This window comes from Papaver somniferum, unplaced genomic scaffold (genome assembly GCF_003573695.1).
Source record: "Papaver somniferum cultivar HN1 unplaced genomic scaffold, ASM357369v1 unplaced-scaffold_79, whole genome shotgun sequence".
In the NCBI taxonomy this organism is placed as follows: domain Eukaryota; kingdom Viridiplantae; phylum Streptophyta; class Magnoliopsida; order Ranunculales; family Papaveraceae; genus Papaver; species Papaver somniferum.
The window spans coordinates 930,971-953,643 of record NW_020650859.1 but is presented as its reverse complement, the minus strand read 5'-3'; the positions used below and the strand labels follow the sequence as shown (position 1 = coordinate 953,643).

The 22,673-nt window shown below is 36.6% G+C and overlaps 3 protein-coding genes and 1 non-coding gene across 4 annotated transcripts; 3 read left to right on the top strand and 1 right to left on the bottom strand.

Moving 5' to 3' along the window:
- Nucleotides 1-4,293: 4,293 nt before the first annotated feature.
- Nucleotides 4,294-6,169, top strand: LOC113344540 (cytochrome P450 71A9-like). Its single transcript, XM_026588491.1, has 2 exons — nt 4,294-5,273; nt 5,489-6,169. Exons 1-2 carry the CDS (start codon nt 4,338-4,340, stop codon nt 6,095-6,097), a joined length of 1,545 nt encoding a protein of 514 aa, XP_026444276.1. The 5' UTR covers nt 4,294-4,337; the 3' UTR covers nt 6,098-6,169.
- A 3,624-nt stretch (nt 6,170-9,793) lies between these two features.
- On the bottom strand, nt 9,794-11,120 carry LOC113344549 (zinc finger protein 10-like). Its single transcript, XM_026588502.1, has one exon. It carries the CDS (start codon nt 11,040-11,042, stop codon nt 10,065-10,067), a length of 978 nt encoding a protein of 325 aa, XP_026444287.1. The 5' UTR covers nt 11,043-11,120; the 3' UTR covers nt 9,794-10,064.
- A 1,422-nt stretch (nt 11,121-12,542) lies between these two features.
- On the top strand, nt 12,543-12,614 carry TRNAQ-UUG. Its single transcript has one exon. It is a non-coding gene; the product is annotated as a tRNA-Gln (tRNA).
- A 4,837-nt stretch (nt 12,615-17,451) lies between these two features.
- Nucleotides 17,452-19,550, top strand: LOC113344680 (protein PIN-LIKES 2-like). Its single transcript, XM_026588605.1, has 2 exons — nt 17,452-17,612; nt 17,906-19,550. The coding sequence occupies exon 2, from the start codon at nt 17,929-17,931 to the stop codon at nt 19,282-19,284; it is 1,356 nt and encodes a 451-aa protein (XP_026444390.1). The 5' UTR covers nt 17,452-17,612; nt 17,906-17,928; the 3' UTR covers nt 19,285-19,550.
- Nucleotides 19,551-22,673: the final 3,123 nt, after the last annotated feature.

Below are 22,673 nucleotides of genomic sequence, written 5' to 3'. Positions count from 1 at the left end.
CACCAATTGCTTTGGCAAAAATCCCGTCTACTTCCACAGTATACAACAGGTGTAGTAATAACTTCTTGTCACACAGTTTGTTGCCACACGGTGTGAAAAAAGATTTTGGTGAGACAAAAACCTTTTTACTACACCAAAATAGGGTTCTTGCCACATGACCGATGTGTTGCAATATACTCATTTTCTTGTAGTGTAAAAGTTATTCATTCTTTCATTTCCCTCTTCAACACAACATTAAAGTTTCTCTTAAACCCTGGCATCTGAGGTAAGGTAACTATGGATTTTTGTTTGGGTCGTTTCTTTTCTTGAATTTGCATTCTTGATTTTTGTAACCTAGATTTTAACTTAAGTTTTTCATGTAGGCATTGAATATTGATTGGTTTCAGAAACAAACTAATGGAAACGACAGGGTAATTTTCGCGAGCTATTGCTTTTTTTCTTCGTGTGTTTCATTCAGAGTCATTTCTTTGCGTTGATTTTGTCATTCACTTTGGGAAACACATTTGATTATTGAAAGAAGAAGGTGAATCGAATGGTTTTCTCATTCATTTTTATATGTTACAGCTTCCACATACTTAAAGTTGAAGTTCCATTGTCGGATTGTTTAATAACCACCCACGATTATTTTCTGCATCACTTACATTTCTTATCAAACCTTTGAAATCAGAATTGGAAGATAATTGGATTCCATCATTTTCTTCAAAATTAACTTTTATTTTATCCATCTAAACCTCATGCTTTTGAATTCGACAAACTAATCTTTTTTATCCGAAAGGTGAATAGTCAAGATTTAAGATATCTTGTACAAAGAAGACAAAAACAAGGTGAGTGATCCCCTTTCCCTTCCCATTCTCCTTCCGTTATTATTTTTTGATTCGTCTATAGTTTTGTTGAACTTGAGTCTCAATTTTTTTTACAGGCGACATAAATTCATCAAACCTTCTCCCAGTAATATCTACTTAAGTAATGCATTTTTTTTCAAGAACCTTATGCGACATTTTTCCTGTACTTTCCTTTTAAAATTATCAATATATGTCATTTGGGAAAAAACTACAAAAACAAAAGCTTCGAAAAAAAAAGAAAAAAAAAGATTTTTTTCAGAATGCAAATGTAAGTAGATACCGTTGAATTCCTACAATCGCTCGGAGAAGAGGGTCGCATTCGCTTAGAAAAGAGTTCTCACGTTGAACCTGGAGAGGACACTTGGCGATACTCTATTGGTAAAAATAAAGGAAAAAAATATTTTTTACCCCATTTTTTTCCTCTCCATCCGGGTATAAAAATAAATAATATCCCGTAAAAAAAATATTATGATAAAAGAATAAATATTATGGTAAATAAAATATTTTTGATCAGCTTTCCAAAATCCTAAATCATATCTCGCTCCACGTTGAATGGTGAGCGTCACCGTTGAATTCCTACAATCGCTCATAGAAGAGAGCCGCAGTCGCTTAGAAAAGAGTTCTCACGTTAAACCTGGAGAGGACACTTGGCGATACTCCATTGTCAAAAAAAAAAGAAAAAATGTATTTTTTACCCCATTTTTTTCCTCTCCATCCGGGTAAAAGAATAAATAATATCCCGTAAAAAAGATATTATTGTAAAAGAATAAATATTATGATAAATAAAATATTTTTGATCAGCTTTCCATATATATGGAAAGTTGAGTTACTCAGTTTAATTAATCTGACCTACCATATATACATTCCGTAAGTTGAAGTACATGAAATACCTTTTTTAACGGTACGAGATGATTTACAATTTTGTGGAATGTAATTGACTCACACACGGGTGTTCATGTATAAAATCTAGAGAGACATGATCATATATGTGTATAATAAAAAGAGAATATTAAAAGACACGGCGCTAAAAACAGTGAACAGATAGAATGTGAAGTTAATCCCTGCGGTTAAGGAAACCAACAAGTAATCTTATAGTTGTTGGTAGGGATCCGAATTGTCCGAACGTAGGGATTGGATTAACTTACCCCTAATTCTAGGGTTTGATCAATTTTTACCATAATATTCTTTTTTTAAGTTCTCTACCCCTAAAATGAGTAGCGTGAACCAACAAATGGAGTTGGTTGAAATACGTATTTGTATTTCCTTCGTTTACATCCCAAGTAAATAGAGCGGTATCAAATTTTTTAAGTTCTGTTTACATTAATTTTTACCATAATATGTATTTGTAGTTTGGTTAAGATCTGTACCCCTAAAATGAAAATGGGATTGAAATACCGTAAATTGAAGTACATGAAATACCCTTTTCAACTTTGTAAATTAACTGAGTAAATCAACTTTCTATATATACAGTACATGAAATACTCTTTTCATTCATGAATGGAAAGAATAAACTATATGAGATGCCCTTCATGCAAAATATGGGTCCAGATCGTCTGTGCCACTGCTTGTGTGTGCCCTATGTGCCACACCAATAGAATGACGCCACATCATTCCTCTCATTAACCATGACTAACTAACTAACTAGATTTTCTATATATAACATCAGTCATTTAGGAAAGATAATCAATTATGGACTAAAAAAGAGATTACCAGTATATAGAAAATCTAGTTAGTTAGTCATGGTTAATGAGAGGAATGATGTGGCGTCATTCTATTGGTGTGGCACATAGGGCACACACAAGCAGTGGCACAGACGATCTCGACCCGCAGAATATACCCTTTTCATTCATGAACGAAAAGGGAAAAGGGTACTTCTTCGGTTTTAAAAATAAGTTGAGTGTAAATGAAGTGTAAGAAATAAACAAAGGAAGGAAAAAAAGGGTATTTCATATATCATTTTCATTCATGAATGGAAAGAATAAACTGTATGAGATTCCCTTCATTATTTTGGATGTGCAGAATATACCATTTTCATTCATGAATGAAAAGGGTACTTCGATTATAAAAATAAGTTGAGTGTAAACGAAGTGTAAGAAATAAACAAAGGAAGAAAAAAAAAGGTATTTCATGTACCTTTTTCATTCATGAATGGAAAGAATAAACAATATGAGATGCCCTTCATTATTTTGGTTGTGCAAAATATATCCTTTTCTTTCATGAACGAAAAGGGCACTTCTTCGATTTCAAAAATAAGAGTGTAAACGAATTGTGAGAAATAAACAAAGAAAGAAAAAAAAAGTTACGCTATCATATTTTTTCACATATTCATGGGAGGAAATCGAAGAAACCAACATTTCCATATCAACACTACTATTAGCATGTATTACGTGCTCGGTCGATCGAAATATAACATGCATCTCATATAGCATTTGCAACATCTCATGGGAAAGATATTGTGAATGAATTAAAAATGCATCAGAACGGGTGCGATGCAAAGCCATGCCACACCAAATCAAAAATTTTAAGCGACGGACGAGGCAAAGCCGAACCACACTAAATCATTCATGCATTGTGACGACATCAAGGCAAAGTCACATCACACCAAACCAAAGCATGATTAAAAAAGAAAAAAATATGGTGGATGATTTCAGGGTCCGTCCGGTACCCGATTCAAATCGGGACTGGGGCGAGGCGAAGCCGAGCTTTACCAAATTAAATCGGGACTAAGGCGAGGAAAAGCCAAGCTTTACCAAATCAAATCGAAATGGGGCGAGGCGAAGGCGAGCTTTACCAATATGGTGGATGATTTCCGGGTTCGCCCGTTACCCGGTTCGAATCGGGATTGGGGCGAGGCGAAGCCGAGCTTTACCAAAATCAAATCGGAATGGGGGCGAGGCGAAGCCGAGCTTTACCAAATCAAATGGGGACTGAGCGAGTTTGTATTTGTAGTTTGTAGTTGTAGATTGAATTGGTGAACCAAATTTGAGGGCACAAAAATCTAGTTATATATAAACACCCAAAATCTGTTAAGAGATACGACAATGGTAAATCAAATACTCGACTCTTTCTTCTTCCTTTTTTCAAAACTTTGCAATTCAAATTACCAACCACAGTACCTCTCGCATTAAGCATTTTAAGTCACCGTAGGCAAAGACTCACGACTTGCCGCCCATAAAGCTCACCTTTGGTGAGATTTAATTTATGCCACATGCATAAGCTACCTACCATACTCGAAACACTAAATGTGTTCACTCATGCTCCTTTCGTATAATACTCCGTAGAACATGGTTGGGACAAAACAAATTACCCAATCGACCACATATGCTGAAAATAAGTTTACGGACTATATTTGAGTATGATCCAGATAAGTTTAAATGATAACGTATGGACCACATTGATGTGGATTTTTTTTTTCTTTTTTGAATGGAATAGTTAGCTGCTCAAGGTAGAATTTGCTAACGTATTGAAGGAATTTTACTTGCGAAGCCTGTTGTAATGAGATCTCGTTACTATGACAACTACTGCTATCATTTCATGATTCTTCTACTTGTTTTTGCTGCAAGTTTGCTAGTGCTGTGGTGGAGGAAAAACAGAAAAGAAAGAAATGGGATGCGAAGATTACCACCAGGTCCAAGAAGGTTTCCTTTAATCGGAAACTTGCTTCAGCTTGGTAATGAATTACCACATGTATCACTTCAAATGCTTTCAAATAAATATGGGCCATTGATGTTTCTTAAACTCGGCTCAATTCCAACTTTGGTTGTCTCTTCAGCCGATATGGCCAAAGAGATCCTCACAAAACATGATCTTGTGTGTTCAAACCGACCCATGTTTTATGCTCCCAGAAAGCTCTCTTATGGTTGTTCCGATATTACTTTTTCTCCTTATGGTGACTATTTCAGGGAAGTCAAAAAGATGGCAGTTTCAGAACTTTTAAGTGCCAAGAAGGTTCTATCATGCCGAGCTGTGAGAGAAGAAGAGGTTGCCTTGGCCTTTAATCTCATGCGCACTTCTTCTTCTTCTTCGGTTCCTATTAATCTGAGTGAGATCCTGCTTTGTCTTATAAACAACGTAGTTTGCCGAGTTGCTTTTGGTATAAAGTATGTAGATGATGAACAAGACGAGGATGGCAAGAATAAAATTTACATGATTTTTCAAGAAACACTGAATTTGCTTGCTGGATTCAATGCTGCAGACTTGTTTCCCTGGATGAGTTGGATTTACAGATTCGATGGATTAGACGCGAGATTAGAGAAGAACTTCCGGCATATGGATGAATTCTATGATAAAATAATCGATGAACATATTAACGGTAGTAAATCATCCAAGACTGGCGGGGATGAGGACTTTGTCGATGTTCTACTCCGAGTTCAGAAAGATCCTAGTCACAGTATTTCACTCAGTAGAGATAATATTAAAGCTATTCTCATGGTTTGTTTAGATTAACACTTCTTCAATTCCTGATTTTTCATAAACTCTTTACGATTTCTGGAAAAGAGTAATTATCACTTTTTTTATTTGGCTAATTCTTAGGCTGAGATTAAAAAGTGAATTATACTATCTCTTTTCCAGAAGCGGAGGTAGTATATATGTCCTTTGCACTTTGATCATTTTTAACTTGTTCTCCTACCTAATGGATTTTACAGGACATGTTTATTGCTGGAACTGATACTTCTGCTGTCATATTAGTTTGGACTATGACAGAGCTAATCAGGAACCCAACAATCATGAAGATAGCGCAAGAGGAGGTTAGATCGGAAATTGGATTCAAAGAGATGGTGGAAGAAAGTGACCTTCGTAAACTAAGTTACATAAAGTTAGTGATTAAGGAAGCATTCAGACTGCATCCTCCTTCACCGTTATTAGTTCCAAGAGAAACCAGCGAGAACTGCAGAATCAACGGATACGACATTCCAATCAAAACAAGCGTTCTCATCAATGCAAAAGCAATTTCGACCGACCCAAAATATTGGGAAAACCCAAACGAATTTCTTCCCGAAAGATTCTTAGACAGTAATATTGACTATAAAGGTCAAGACTTTGAGTTGATACCATTTGGTGGTGGAAGAAGACGCTGCCCCGGAATCAGTTTTTCGGCTGTGCTAATTGAACTAGTCCTTGCAAATTTACTGCATTGTTTTGACTGGAAATTGCCTTCAGGGATGAAGATAGAGGAATTTGATATGAGTGAAGCTTTTGGACTTGCAGTACATAAGAAGATTCCTCTTTGTCTATTAGCTGATAGCCGTAAATGATGAGTGCAAACTTATTTTTACGGAGAACCGTGATGTTTTTATTCGGCTAATATATGGAAGTAAAGTTACATATTGATGCGAATATTTTTGAAAAAAATACAAATCCAGACCCAAGAGCCACAACAAAAAGATATTGGGAATTTTAATAAAATGCCACACTTTGATTTTCTGATTTAAGAAAGTGCCATGGTTTTTTCCAAAATTTATTAAGTGCCACAATTGTTATGTATTCCGTCAGGGCTCACAAAATTGGTCCATAGTCATTGAGAAAGTCAAGGAAGGATATTGCTTTTCCCTAATTATCTTTCTCTATCCTTAAAGACTTCAACCGAACAAAACGTGAAAGGAAATCCGATCCATTCATATTTCCTTCTTCTTCCCCGAAGGTCATCTTTTTATTCTTCCCAAGACTGAGAGCACTAAAAAACCCTAAGAGTATCTCTTCTTACCATTATCTGAAATTCAGAGAAGAATGGCTGCGCACATTAATGTGTCTGAGACAGATCTCCTGCTGAAGAATCAAAAGGAAATCAGAGAGGGAGATTAATTGAAGATAATTCTGAATTAGATGAACAAGGAATGGGGTTGCTCGATTTGTACAGGTGAGGGCTGTATTTTTTCCATGACTAGATGAACGAAATTATCAAGTGAGAAGGAGACTGAAATTGAGATTATTAGGCTTCGTAAATTTAGGGAAGAACATGATTTGGGGGTTCCTTGAATTTTTAGATTTTGGAGATTTTCATTCTGATTTTGGGTTTTGCAAGAAATGGGTAAGATTAATTCATCGGTTGATTGACGCTGTGAAGCTGTTTAAGGACGAAATTGAAGAGATGATGGGGAATTTTAGTAATCAGTGAAATTAGGGTTTTTTAAGTTTATTAGAAACTCAATTAGGGATGGCTAATAAGAAATTAGAGGATGGGTTTGCATGATTTGAATATTAGGATTGAGAATTTGATCTCGAATAAGGGAAAAGGGGATTTGAGATTTGTTTCAGGGTTTCTGAGAATCAAGATGGTGATGAAGTTTGAAAGGTTGTTGTTAAGTTTGGTAGGAGTTATTGGATCGAGTCAAGTGAAGAGAAAAAAAATTGATTCCACTGCCATGGAATCAACGAGTCTATGATAGAGAAGGGGTTTTGAGTTGAGGTTGTGATTCCGAGGAATGGTGCTGTGAGATGCTTCGTCTGCGAATGGGTTTGACTTTGAATTATGGGTTGCGGAGAAGAATTTAAAGCTCAAAACAGAAACTGAATGTGTTTGTATTAGACTGAATCATTGCAGGGACAATATGTGTTTAGTGGATATTGGAGAACTGAAAAGAGCGAAGCATAAGTAAAAGTATTGATGAATGTTAAGAAATTTGCAGGGGAAAATGGCCAGAAATTTGCCTGAGAAAAGCCCAAAAAACAGCGGAAACTCGGCCAGATTCCTGTTCCGGTAAGTCAACTTGGTACCGACGATGGCTGAATCTGGTGAGCCCGATAATTGATCCAACCAGCCAAATCAGACAGGCAATGACTCACACTGTTAATTCGATTTGAATCATTCTTATTTAGACAATCTGGGGGCTTAAATGTCTTTTACTATGTTTGATTTATTGCCACATATATACTAACGGCCATGAATTGTTTTCTCAAAAAAAAAACTAGATGGAAAAGGTCAACAGTGTGGCACTTTATAAATATTGAAAAAAATGATGGCACTTTATTGAACATGAAATCGAAAGTGTGACACTTTATTAAAATCCCCAAAAATATTTTGTATGCCGGCAAAGAACGATGGATGACAACATTGGTGTAGAACCAAAATGTAAATCTCATGCTCAGCCTCATCTTTTTATCAATTGCGATGCTTCATATATTTCCGGTAAGTGGGTAGGTCTCAAGAATCAATATCTCTGTTCACAAAATCTGTGAAACAGCAGTCTTGGTTTGGCTATCATACAAATGTACATATATCTTTTGGATAAAATGAAAGTGAAACAGTATGTCGTTGACAAAACGCTTGTTAATTTTGACATTTTGCACATCTTTAAGATACCTAATACTAAATACACAAAATTGGTTAAAAAGATCAAAATCAACAATTTTTGGGTGAAATGGACAGTTAGATTTTGATACTGTTTAGATGAAAAAAAATGTAAAAATAGGCAAGATGTAACCAGTTTCATCGTGCCCATTTTCAAATATTTTTTCTTATTTTTAATTTACAGAGGATGTATCCGGTTTATCCTTGCTATTTTTTAAATTCAAACTAGGATGAATCCAGTTTCATCCTTACTATTTTTTTTTGGCCATTTCACCCAAACTATTTTTTACTCATCCATTTGAACCGTGATTTAAAAATATTTGGACAAATGACCCATTTTCCGTACTAAATACTGTTACGCACATACAATGGATTAATATTACGAAATTAGGCTGGAGGAGGGAATTGGCATTTAGGGCAGCCAACATCTTTCCGTCACTGCTTTGTGTCACACATTTTTTTTTTCTGAAGCTAATTAAGAACATGGCATTTCTCTAGTTTCGGTGGAGTATTAAGGTCCAAGTAAAACCGAAAATTCTATTCAACTCTTCCTTTTCACCTCTCTACAATTTAAATACCAGATTTAGGAAATGGTGAACCATATATGAACCATAATATAATAGATAGCTCGAAAAATGCCAATGAGTTCCCCTGCAGCATCTGATCAAGGAGTACTTGATGCTCTTGTAATAAATCTTGTCATTTAGGAAAATTATGAAACTCTTCTTACATCAAGAAACAACTACAAGGCGCCCTCTATATGATCCATGCACTCTGTGCATACTCCCCACATTATAGAAGATAACCAACTATAGATATTTAGAGATCCAATGCAATTACCTTTGGATCCCAAAGAAAAAAAGCATTTCTTTGTGTAGGATGATTTTGCAAACAAGTTAAAAATAAACATAAGATATTGAGTAGAGAGCAATGGAGAATAAGTAAATTAGTTGGTATATACTACATAGGGTTCTTCGTTTCCCTGACAGATCAAATCCGGTAGCACCTCGCGCTCTGTGAGGCAATCAATGACGCAATAATATTCTCTCTTAATTTCAGGATTTATATAGAGAAATTAGTAAATGATTATAACGTGACTTCCACAGAGAGTTGGTGGGGAGTATATTAATGGATGGTTTTACAAGAAAGAAAAGGATACAAACAAGAGAAAAGTTGAAAATCAGAACACAACTGAATGGAGTTTTATGAAAAAAGAAAATGTGCATATAAAATAAACACAGTTGTATTATACACTGTCAGTTGGAAAAACAAAGAAAAGGGAATCAATGTTGTGGTGTAACTGACTTACATGTATCTATATCATCTTGGGATATCCATTTATTTGGTTTTTGGTGTTTGTTTTCTTTTTCTTGGTAGAACCCTACTGCTGCCGGATGATACCATGCATGACGATCTTGAATTCTATCTTTGTTATGAAACACAGGTTTCTGTTGCTAGGAAAATAAATTAAACTATCTGTTTTCGGAAAACAGATATTATCACTTTTTCGAGAAACAGAAAGAGTAACTACTTATAAGATCGGCGTTGTATATAATTGCCTCATGGCAAGTGCTGAATGAACGAAGATGATTTTGTTGAACATATAATAGAGTGAAGCAGGACTTGATATAAAATTTTGTTTCCACGAAAACATTAATAAACATTAATTTCAATGATTTAATTAACTAGTATATTAGTTCTCAATATCAATTGTGTAATTTTGTTGCCGATTATCTGTAAAAGACTTGTACAAATATCCAAATGTAATGTATGCTTATCTAAGTAACTAGCAGTTGAAGCCTAAAGAGACTTGGGATTAAACCTTATTTATAACTATTAACTAGACAAGCTAAGTAAAAAAATTTGATAAACATGGATTAAATAGGTACATACGTCTATTTGAGGTCCATGGTGCGCAAAGAATCCGTTGCCGCCTATAACCGGAGCTCAAGATCTAACTCATCCATAGATGAGTTATAACTGTGGAGTAACCCATTCGTCTTGTCAAAAGCTGAGGATGTTGAACCAGCAGTACCACCTGCTGGCATAAGCTGGGAGAGAGATGAGGGCGGTTGTATATCTCTTCGGCGTCGCTTGTTACTAGTCGAAGATACATGACGATGAATGTTAATAGAGCATGTAGGGCGCCGGTTTGAGTCTATATTACACGATAAGCTTACACCTGAACCAGCAGCTGCCGTTGAATCCTCCTTGGCTAATTCATCTTCGAGTATGTCTATGTCATTTGCCTTTGATGAACTTTTGTCTCTATCAAGCTTTACGGCTGATTGACAGATAACAGCACTACTACTACAACTACCACTACTACTAGGGACCCTAACCAAAACCGGATCTGCTGTTTGTGAGAGATTTTGTGAAAAAAGTGTCGATCCTGCTACTTCCTTAATCTGTTCATAATTGTTTTCATGAACAACTGTGGGAGACCAAGCAAAGGAAGGAGAAACCAGTAATATGGTCTTCCCGGCCGCACCGTTGACATCTCTAATCTCTTGCGTTGATGATAGAGGTAACAGTGATACAATACTACCGTCAGAATTGTAATCCACAGCTCGATGGATATTGTTATTGTTGGGACTATAATGATAAATTGGAGGATGATCAGATTCTTTAAGCCTAGCTCTATCCCTCCTGTGTACGTTCATATGCCCACCTAAGGCTTGAGCTGACCTGAATTCTCTTGCACAGAAACTACATGTATAAGATCTTGGCGGCCATACAAATCCCCCTAGAGGTCCAGCTGAATCCACCGCAAACGCTCGTTCTTCCCAATTATTAGCTTCACCGACAATAACGTTGTTTGAGCTTGACCTAACATCACCGACGGGTTTGCTGTTCATCCACATCCAATATTTGGCTGCATCCTCCATAATTGTACCACTCCCTGTTTCCATTACTCCGCAGCTAGCCTGGATGGTAAATCGTCTTCCTGAGAATTCTTCTTGTATAACAGAAAGATGTAACTAAGGTCCAATGGTTTGAGAGAGAACATATGATCAGATAGAGTATATATATATATATATAAATGACCTTGAACTGGTTTTGGATGAATGCCTTGAGGTTGCTAGTTAGGTTTCCTTAATCTATTCCCGGTCGGCTAATTAAAAACCGCTGTCACTCTCAAGGTAGATGCCTCTGTACGGTGATTACAAAGTCATGGTAATATTTTCAACTTTGGTATGATCTTCGGAAGGTTATTCTTCTATCTCCTAATTTACCAGTATAAAAATAAAGTGCAGCCCTAGTTAAAATCAATTATATAACGCCTCAACTGTCCCTGCTGTTGGTGGTTAAATTATCGAGTGCTGATTTAACACGGATAGTGGTGAACAACATAGATTTCACTGGCCGGTTTATATTTTAATTCTACAGGACCACAAGAATCTGGAACAGACGCTCATTCTCATACTCTAGGCTGTATAGTCTCCCGACACAGCAGAAATCATGGAATTTTCTATGCGGACAGTACTTCTCCTTATCTCTGAAATCAAGATCTCTGCGCAAATTGATGAAATTATTGTTTGTTTATATGCTGATTAAGCTAATCAAAATTGACGCCTACTTTCGTGACTAACTATCGATTTTTTGTAGTCAACTTACTCTTCAGATGAACGAACGTGTTATCGGTCGACATCCGATGTCGTCTCAAACTTAGTTTTGATTATCTTGACAAATGAAAATAATGCATGTAAATTACAAAGCATCACGTAATGTCGTGTACATAAAAAAACTTAATTTAGTCCAAGTATCGACAGTACTAATACACTGTACATGCACCATATTTTCATCTTCATCGTCGTCATTACCATAACGCGGCCGAATTAACAAATCATACAAGAAGAAATATTGTATTAAGAAGCTGAATTAATCAAAGATTAAGAGAGAATCAAACAAGAAGTAGTCGCTTAAAACCACTTTTTACAAAAATATTTTTTTATAGTTTTTGAAAATTTCTTGCTGTTTTCATTGATCCAAGGTGATGTCTAAATGGGTCCATAGGAAATTCCAAAACATTGGACAAAAATTGTATGATTATTTATGAAAACTTTACACCTCAAATGTGTGTACAAAAATCAATCAGAGAAGTAATGATATAAAATTGGAAGTGAGATTGTCATTTTGTACTTGGATTCTACTACCTATGTATTGTCTTCACTCTCCACTCGCTTAATCAGTTGGATCAACCAATGCTTCAAATACACACATACAATAAGTGATTAACAACAACTTGATAATTGAGAGAGATTGTATCATTGATTAGTTAAATAAGATGAAGAAAACTAGGAGAGGATTCAGGGAGAGAGATGCTTTAGTTTGACGAGGGCAGCAGCTTGTTGGACTTAAATGAAAAACTATAGTCTAGATAGTTCTTGGTGGATTTTGTTCATCAAATGGGTTCTATGGTGTAGTGGTTAGCACTCAGGACTTTGAATCCTGCGACCTGGGTTCGACTCCCGGTAGGACCTCTGTTTTTGGTTTTTCCTTTATTAGTTTTCGTTCTTCCCAGACTTTTAGTTGCTCTAAAAAAGAGACCTATTTCTATCATTTTTCTTTTTTTAATTTCATTTCATCATGGATCCGCTTGCAGCAATGTAACTAATTTTCTGGGCCTTGTTTAGAAAGGGGCGAGGGATGCAATCACAATCAAGCAAGCGCATCACTAACCCCAGTAAGCCGACGCAGCAACTCAAAAAGCATACACTGGCAGATATGTCAATACACAAAAGGAAGAGCTTAAGACTCTCTTTCTCTGTACTGCCAGCAACTTGGATCATGCCGGGTCCAACCTCAGCAATCATGCCCATAGGTAAGAGGAAAATCCCTTCAATCACCTTATGAAAAATGCCATCACTGTTCCCAATGATTCCCGAAAAGCTATCACCATGGAAGTTTGAAGGATTGTCAACCAAAATCCTTATGTAACCCGCAGCATCACCACTACCAGCACCAGTACCATCAACAGAAGCTTCAACGGGATGAGTACCACGGCCATCACTCTTCCAATTGATTCCCGAGAACTTATCACGAATTAAGTTGAAAGGATTGTAGCTGACAAGACTTGGGCGACGCGCAGCATCACCACAAGAAAGGAGGCTGTGTCTAATCAATTTTATATTTGTAATATGAATTCATTCTCCATGCTTGAAGAAGAACCTAAAATGAGTTCCAACTGCGATAATATCAGAAAATGTGCTAGCAAAGGGAACTGAAAATCACCCAAGTAATGTGTCAGTAATGACAGTGAAGATTCGAATGGTGGTAACGAATATGTTAGTGATATTTATGACAGGGATGTCCTTTGTTAGAGTTAAGTTTAGATCGGTTGGGGTTAGGTCTGCGTGCCGTTTGCCTTTCTATTTATTGCACTAGTCTAGTGCGTTTGTTTTTTCTTTCTTTTCTCTTTCAATACAATATAAACCTTTTCTGGCAAAGAAGAAAAAGAAAACTACTTACTGGTGGAATTTTAACACCAGAAGGATCACCCTTAGACAGAGTAGCATTTTCAGGAACATCAAGTTGGGAGGTGTTTCCCACTTCGAAAGACCACTGCAATGAGTTGATGCACAGCTATGAGTTTGCTTTCGCAAAAACCAAACAAACATGGCTAAGTTGAATTGATGTGTCCTGTCTTGTAAAACAGTTTCTATTGTGTCAGACAGACGAATTTGTTGACAAGATATGGCTATAGATGCTGTCAGTCATTCCTTTCACCATGCTCAATTAAGCCCTCATACCCTAACAGGAATATATGCCTAGAGGCCCCCAAACGCGTGGTTCAAATCCTAAACCATTAGCAACAAGAAGAAATTACATACAAGAGAATAAATGGGATCCGTGTATATATATCATCGTAAAAGAATTCCATCTTAAGCCACAGCCTCTCTAGGTGTTCCTACCTCTACATACCAGCAAAGGTCCTTTATATCCAACAGTAATTAACTACGATGGCTGATCAATTTACAGCCGGCTCACAACCACATAAATGTTACAAGAGCGTGGCGTGATCCATTTTTGTTTCTCTCTTCGTTGGCAGTAGCTTTGTCCATCATTCTTTTGGAAAACAAGAAATTTTTGACGGGAAGAAAAACAAGAAAATGTCACCTGTGCCATTATCTCCACAATGGCGTCATTCTCCTCCATCTGTATGAAACAAAACTTAAGCTATAATCATATTGCTTCTACCTATCAGAATATATGCTTTTAAAGTTTAGGCATAAGCTTTTAACATAAGAACCAGGTCTACTGAACTTACCGCCGGATTCACTGCTGCTGTCAATGCCTCTTTAACTTTTGCCCGGAGTGCAGCTTCCTGTTGGGGATTTGTGAGAGGACAATAGTTCCACATCACTAGTTTCCGCATATTGAACTTAAATAGAATATGGAGGACCGCTCCACTCATTGCCAATTGGTTTTGAGTTGGATGCCCGCAGACTTTAACATGGTATCAGAGTAGGCTCGTACGTGGGGTGTAGGCCGAATTAGTGGTCACCGTGACCGAATGACTGGTCACATGAGCACCCGTGATCGAATGACTGGTCACTCGTATGACCTGTACGTGGGGTGGATCGTGACCGAATGTCACCTGCACATCCATGACCCACACGTGCGTAGGTCCACGTGTTAGGCTGAATGACTGACCTTACACGTGAGGGAGGGAGTGAAGATCAGAAGTTTCCGCATAATAAACTTAAATATAATATGGAAGGGTCGCTCCACTCATTACCAATTGGTTTTGAGTTGGATGTACGCAGAATTTAACAGGATTCTACTGAACATATTGATATAGAGTTCAGAAATACTCAAAAATTACCACTTTTGAGTTGCAAATGCTCTCATCTGACGGTAATCCTGCAAGAAAAGATTCATAAAAAGTTCAGAAATGCCCTTATTTTCTACTTACATAAATATACATGACCATAAAATTGTTGGGTTAGTAAAAACAATAATGAAAATAAATTGAATAAGCATAAGTGATACTTATCTTTATTTGCAGCAACTTGGTGTATGCATCATGTCGAGTAGCATCCAGAGCAAAAATTAATAGAAATGTGTATATGATACGATGTCCTAAAGACATTATCGTCTGCTACTCCTCTAAACAGAGAGATGATATAGCTTCATTGACGAGTTGCCTCCAGGATAAAATTATCGTTAGAGTTCCTTCTTGTAGCATACAAGAGAACGCCCTAAGAAATTGGCAGTGAAAAACAACTCATTGAAACCATCTTGTTTCACACACATACAAAAAATTCATGGAGAAAAATGAAAGATGAACACTTGTTTTCTCTTTTTCACTCCTACTCTTTTTTTCTATCAAAATTAAAGGAATTAATTTTTGAGTTGTTTCTCTCTCAAAACATGAAGTAAACTTAGGTTTTTCATAAAACAAAAAAAAAATAGATTTATTATTTTTTTTTTCTCTTTCTCTCTTTTAGAAAATAATAGAAGAGTTAAGTTCATGTTCTACTCCTCTTTTTCTACTAAAAACATGAGGAATTAAAGTTGAGTTGTTTCTCTTTCAAAACAAAAACAAAAAGAAGCTCTTTTAGGTTTTTCTTTTTCTCTAAAAACATCATCAGAGGTTTTTTATTTTTCTTCTCCTCTTTAATGCGTTGAACACAATTTCTTTATAGTCTTTCAAACGTGATAAATAATGAAAAAAATCTTAACATTGAAAACAATAAAGATGTTTTCATGCATATGACAACAAAATTGAGAAGATTTTCATGTAATTTTTAAACTTGTGTCAGTTATCAAAAGAAATGTCATGCATAAACAATGAAAAAAAATTTCCTCACCTAAAACAATTATTTGGAGACAAAAAAAAATTCCTCACCTCAAAAATTTCCTCGCAAATTCCTATTTGTTTGATTGCGGATTGAATTGAGAGATAGAGATATCACTCTTTGATATACTTTTTTTTACTAGATTGAGTGTAATTGTCTAGTTGATTCTCTTGAAAGTATATTGGAGTTTGTCTATTCAAATTACCGAACAAAATATTGGGTGTGGTTGTTAGACCCCCGCTTTTTCAATATAGTGGAATTTTTAGAATACGGGTAAGGAGTCGCCATGGTGATTTTTCTTCTATTTTCGGATAACAAATAGATAAAAATGAATTTAATAAATTAAAACTAGGAAATAGGTGAGGAAGAGACGACAAAAGGGTATTCTTTCATAGAGTATAATGGCCTGAGGACTAACTTTTTAGAAAAACTAGTCGTTAGAAACTCAATCATACTGGTTCAAGTTAGCAATCCGCAATAAATGGATCAGTTGAGTGTAATAATCTCATAAATGGTTGGTCTTCTAAGTTGTTTTTGTCCTCCACGGACGGTTAGCAACTATGACATGGTTTTACAACTAGGAGTTGTTATATAGACAACCGTAACTACGGTTCAAGGTTTAGAATGCCGTCTTTTTCCGGCCGTTTAAACGTCTTACGGTTGGAATCAACAAAATATCTCAATGCTAAAAAATCCAAATAATTTTTCCAATTTTTGACGGATCTGAATCAATTTAAACTACTATTGCTGCTTGGTTTAAAGGTTTCCTGATTATTTTTATGAATTCGTCATCTGCTTCAAAGTTTATTCGAAAAACCTGGTCAAAAATCCTATTTTTCCTTTTCTAAATCAAGAAGAAAATTAAGGAAATTAAAGTTTTGATTTTCAAAAAATTAATAATTGATTAATCCTAATCCATTGCTACTTCAAATTAGGTTGATTAAATATCTTAATTAACACAAATTCAATTAATGGTACATTATCCTAGCCGGATGCATCCCAATAATAGGATTCATCATAACCATATTCAAGAATAGGATGTTAAAATCAGCCGTTTTTGTCCTTCACATTTGGTTAGCAGCCGCAACATGATTTTTACAACCAGCAGTTCTTATATAGACAACCGTAACTATGGTTCAAGGCTTAGAAGCACAACTTTTCCCGATCGTTCAAACATCTAACGGCTGGGTCGACAAAATATTTTAGACATAATTGTCAAAACAACCAGATTTTTTTTCGGATCTTTTTCCATTTTGAATCAACTTAAATTACTATTGCGAGTTGATTAAAAAGTTTTGATTTTCCAAAGCTTAACAATTTGATTAATCATGATCCCTTGCTAATTAAAAGTAGGTTGGTTAAATATGGTAGCTAATGTTAATTCAATTAAGGGTACATTAGGCATTAAACAAAACAATAGGATTATGATTATCTATCACGCGGTGTACGGTTAGAAATACATCACAACTCTTAATTGTCTGGCCCCACGGCTCCACCATCATCAATCATTCATTCTCTTGCTATTTCTACTCCCTCTATCATTCACTCCCAATTCCCAAATTCGCCAAAATCAAAAACCCTAGAGATCTTCAAACCCCAGAATCGAAGGAATCACAACAATCTATGAAAAGGGTTTCTTCTTCTTGAATCGAATTAGCAGATTCGACGTTCACTGGGGTAAGTTTTCATCACCAATCGCTAAACTCTTAATTATTAGATCAATTCTACAATTTCCGCCGAATTTCTCTGCTTTTAATTTCAATTCTGTTAGATTTTCACTGTATCTTTTGCTTTCTGAGATTCTGATTGCTGCTTTTATTAACTCAATTCTACACAGAATCTATAAATTTGAGTTGAAAATCGTCTTTGAATTCGTCCAACTTATCAATTTCACTTAGTTTCTTATGGTTGTGCCCAAATTTTAGTACCTATAATCCATCATAACAGTGGTGTTGTTAAATTTATTGCAGAATTTTTTAAGATAAATCAAACGATGTCGTCGGGGTTTGTGGCAATGAATTTCAACATGTCTCAAGGTGTAAACCTGCTGTCAACGGTAGTGCCATTGCTGAAACTCATCTCCCTTACCATGATTGGCTTAATTCTTGCACACCCATCTGTCAAAATGGTTCCAAGAGCAACATTCAAACTTCTCAGCAAGCTTGTTTTTGCATTGTTTCTGCCTTGCCTGATATTTACACAGCTTGGTAAGTCCATAACTCTTGAAGGCCTTCGTAGTTGGTGGTTTGTACCAGTGAATGTTCTGATCAGTACACTGGTTGGTTGTGCATTGGGTTATTTGGTTGCAATCATATGTAAACCACCGCCTGAGTTTTTTAGGTTTACTGTTGTGATGACTGCGTTTGGGAACACCGGGAATCTTCCAATTGCAATCATTGGGTCTGTTTGTCATAGTAAGGATAATCCGTTTGGTCCTGATTGTCATACCAATGGTATTGCTTATGTGTCGGTATCTCAATGGGTTGCTGTGATTTTGGTTTATACTTTGGTTTATCATATGATGGAACCTCCCATAGAGTACTATGATATTGTTGATGAGGGGATACGAGATGAGGAAATAACTCCGGTTCATGATATGAGTAGGCCTCTTCTTGTTGAAGCTGAGTGGCCTGGTATGGAGGACAAGGAAACTGAAAACTCCAAGAGACCTTTCATTGCTACGGTCTTTAACAGCCTTTCAAATATCTCCCATCAAAGTTTGTCTGACAGTGATGTTGATGCACCGGTGGCGAGTGGCGCCAGCAGTCCCAAGTCTGTCAGGTGTTTGGCAGAGCCGAAGATGGTTCGCAGGATTCGAATTGTTGCTGAACAAACCCCAGTGCGTCACATCCTTCAACCCCCAACAATAGCTTCTTTTCTTGCTATTATTATTGGGTTGGTGCCAGCTCTCAAGGCGTCTGTGTTTGGGGACGATGCTCCACTTGCTTTCATCACAGATAGTTTAGAAATCTTGGCAGGAGCTATGGTTCCTTCGGTGATGCTTATTCTCGGTGGAATGCTTTCTGAAGGTCCAAATGATTCTAAACTTGGGATTAAAACTATTGTTGGTGTTAGCGTAGCAAGGCTCGTAGTGCTTCCTGTGTTGGGGATTGGGATAATTGCTTTGGCTGATAAAATGAACATTTTGGTCGACGGTGATCAGATGTACAGATTTGTTCTTTTGTTGCAATACACTACACCTACTGCCATCTTGTTAGGGGCAATTGCCAGTCTGAGAGGTTATGCAGTTCGTGAAGCTTCAGCGCTCCTATTCTGGCAGCATGTCTTTGGCGTTCTGTCTCTCTCAGTATATATCACAATTTACTTTAAATTGCTTTCATATGTATGAGATTTTTACTGGGATGTCTTTCAAGCTCCAGTTGCAGGCTTGCAGCAGTGAGTGCTGAGTAATCTATACAAAAAAGGATAATTGATTTATATTGCTACAGATGTCAGTGTGTTTGTTGTAATGCTTTATTCGATTGTATTGATTCTTGAAATAAAGAATCCAAATGGAGAAATATTGTCACTGTTGGATGCGTATTACATTAGATTGTCAAGTTTGCCTGAGCAAATGATTATTTCTTCTTCTGAATGGGTCTGCATTGCGATTCAGTGATTTTTGCCAGTAGCAAGGCTCTACTGTTTTGGTAGTACTTATTTTGTTGTTTGCACTGCTTACACTCTTTATCTTTTTACTGTGTTTCGATTCGATTTGCGAAAACTTTCTGTAGAAAATATCAATCAGTATTTAGTACTAGTATAGGAGACCATTTACAGACACCAATACTGTGCATCACCTGGTAAAGTGGCAAGTATTACAGCTTGCAACTTTCTTGAGAGCTTTTAAATAACAGAAGGGGAGAAAGGAGGCTATTGCCTATTTTACAATGCTGTGAAGGCAAATTAGATGAGTATTTTAGCTGTGTGGCTAACATAGTCCTACCTGAAGGCATCGCCTTGCCTCATCCTGCCATAGAAAACCACCTCACGTTGTACAGTTCAGATATGGATGCAGACAGAAAAGTACTAAAGCAAGAGGACGGGATGCTTTTGCAGACAAAAGTTCAGTTAAGCAGCACTGAAGAGTACAATCTTAATTAGCATTTCGCGGAATCCTCAATATCCGTTTCCAGTCATTCTTTTTCACAGAAGAAACACATATCCCAAAAGAAAAAAGAGAAAGAAGAAGGAAGAACCCTAAAACTACTAGATCTAGCAAGGGAGTCTGCTCTTTCACTGTTCAGAGTAAAACAGTACCTACATTGGCATCTTCAAACTGTTATTTACTAAGGTTAAAACATCATTTGGATACTTGAAGAGGCTGTTGGAAGTGCTCTAAGCTTATCTCTAAATAGTTTCCTTTCTCTCACTCCATCGGGAGAGCTAATGCCAGCACGAAAGGATAGAGCAACTTTCCTCAAAACCTTAGCATGTTTTAACAAAAAACTCAGAAGCTTGAGCTCAGCATCACATCCTTCCACTTCGTCAAAAGTAACATGATCGAGGTGAGATAACATCCCCGGCGATGACAATCCTGCTTCCCAATCATCTCCAACATCCACTAAATTTGACTACATTAAAACAATCAAAACAACTAATAGGTAACTTGGTGACATAGAATAATAGCACAAAATAAGAAACCTGACTCAAAGGTTCCGAGAATGTTCCACAAAAATAAAAGTCTCCGTGAGATGCATTATAAACATAGATGCTGTATTCCAATTGTCGGAACGACATCATAGGCCAAATCAAAAAATATAAAGCTTGGTTAAACGTTACCTCCTCGGAGAAATCTTGAGAGCAAATATGCTATAGCCCGCAAGCAACCTCTTGTCGACCGCATTTTGCAGGGACAAATATTGCAGATTACATAAGCGAGGTGGTTGACAGTCTAATAAGTCAGCCGCTCCAGAGAGAACCTTGAGAAACAAAGCAACTTTTTAAAATAATTCTTGAGAGAGGAAGAATTTTTATTTTTCTTAATGGAATATTAACTTGAGAAAGAAACACAAAAAGTGTTGGCGCAATGCGGACGTGTGATGGGATTTATGGAAATTATTTGAGAAATGGGTATAGGAAAAGAGGTTGGTTAATTGAAAATTATTGGTTTAAGAAAAGTGAGGCTTTGATTAATTTTTGAAATGGAAAATGTTTACAAGGAAATTTAGTGTAGCTCTTTGGCTCACTACGTTTACAAAAGGCTCTTTGGCTCTTACTAACTCTAGCTCTCACTCTACTCACTTCTTCACTCACTTGAGTTTTTGATTGTTGTTGGATGATCAAAATGAACCCATTGATTGCCTATTTATAGGATCAATGGAACACTCTAGAAATAAAACATTCTAGAGAACACTTGATCAATCTAAGATTAGTCTAGAGATTGAATATTCTAGACCATGACCAAGGGACCTAGAGACATGGAATATTCTAGAGTCTACAATTGAATTTCTAACTAAAAAAGAGAAGAGTCTAGATATCTCTAGACTGGGCCCAATCAATGGAGATAAGCCCATGGGTGTTTTAGCTAATCTAGACCATCACAAATTATCTAATATCTTTAACACCCCCTCTTAATTTGTGATGTTAAGCTTTTCTCTAAAATGGTTGAACTTATCCGCCGTGACTGCTTTTGTGAATATGTCCGCATTTTGTTCTTGTGTTGGACAAAATTGGAGCTCAATTTCCTTGTTTTCTACCATCCCTCTGATGAAGTGGTGTCGTAGCTCTATATGCTTCGTTCGTCCGTGGAAGACTGGATTTTTTGTCATAGCAATTGTAGACATATTGTCACAGTAGATAGTCGTCGGCTGATTTTGCCTTTGTTGTATGTCGGCCATTAATCTTCTCAACCATACTGCTTCACATGCTGCACTTGTTGATGCTATGTACTCTGCTTCGGCTGACGATAGTGCCACCGTACTTTGTTTTTTGGAACTCCAAGAGATAACTTTTGTTCCCATACAGAAAACATAGCCTGATGTGCTCTTTCGGTCTTCAATAGAACCTGCCCAATCGCTATCTGTGAAGCCAATTAAATCATTATCTTTTTCTCTTGTATACTTGATGCCAAAATCCTTCGTTCCCTTGATATACCGAAGAATTCTCTTTGCGGCTGCATAGTGTAACTTGCTTGGCTCGCTCATAAACCGAGAAACAATACTAGTTGCATTGACGATGTCTGGTCTTGTATTTGTTAAGTAGATCAGTGAGCCGACTAGACTTCTGAATAAGGTTGGATCAACTTTTGTCGCTCCATCATTTTTTACCAATTTCTCATTGGTACCCATTGGAGTTGCAATTGGTTTGCAATCCATCATGTTGAACCTTTTCAGTAAGTCTTCCGCATATTTTTCTTGAGAAATGAATATTTCTTCTGGAGATTGTTTTACTTGAATCCCAAGAAAATATCGCATAAGTCCTAAGTCTGTCATCTCATATTCTTTCATCATCTCCTTCTTAAATTTTCTGCCATCTCTTGTTTTGTGCTGGCGTAAATTAAATCATCAACGTAGAGACAGACAATTAGGAAATCCGTACCTTGTTTTTTAATGTAGAGGGATGGCTCACTTGGACTTTTCTGAAATCCATTATCTCGGAAATACTTGTCGATTTTGCTGTTCCATGCACGCGGTGCTTGCTTCAGGCCATAGTGCTTTCCGTAGACGATAAACCATTTTTTCTTTTCCTTTTCGGACATATCCTTGTGGTTGTTCAACGTACACCTCTTCTTCAAGT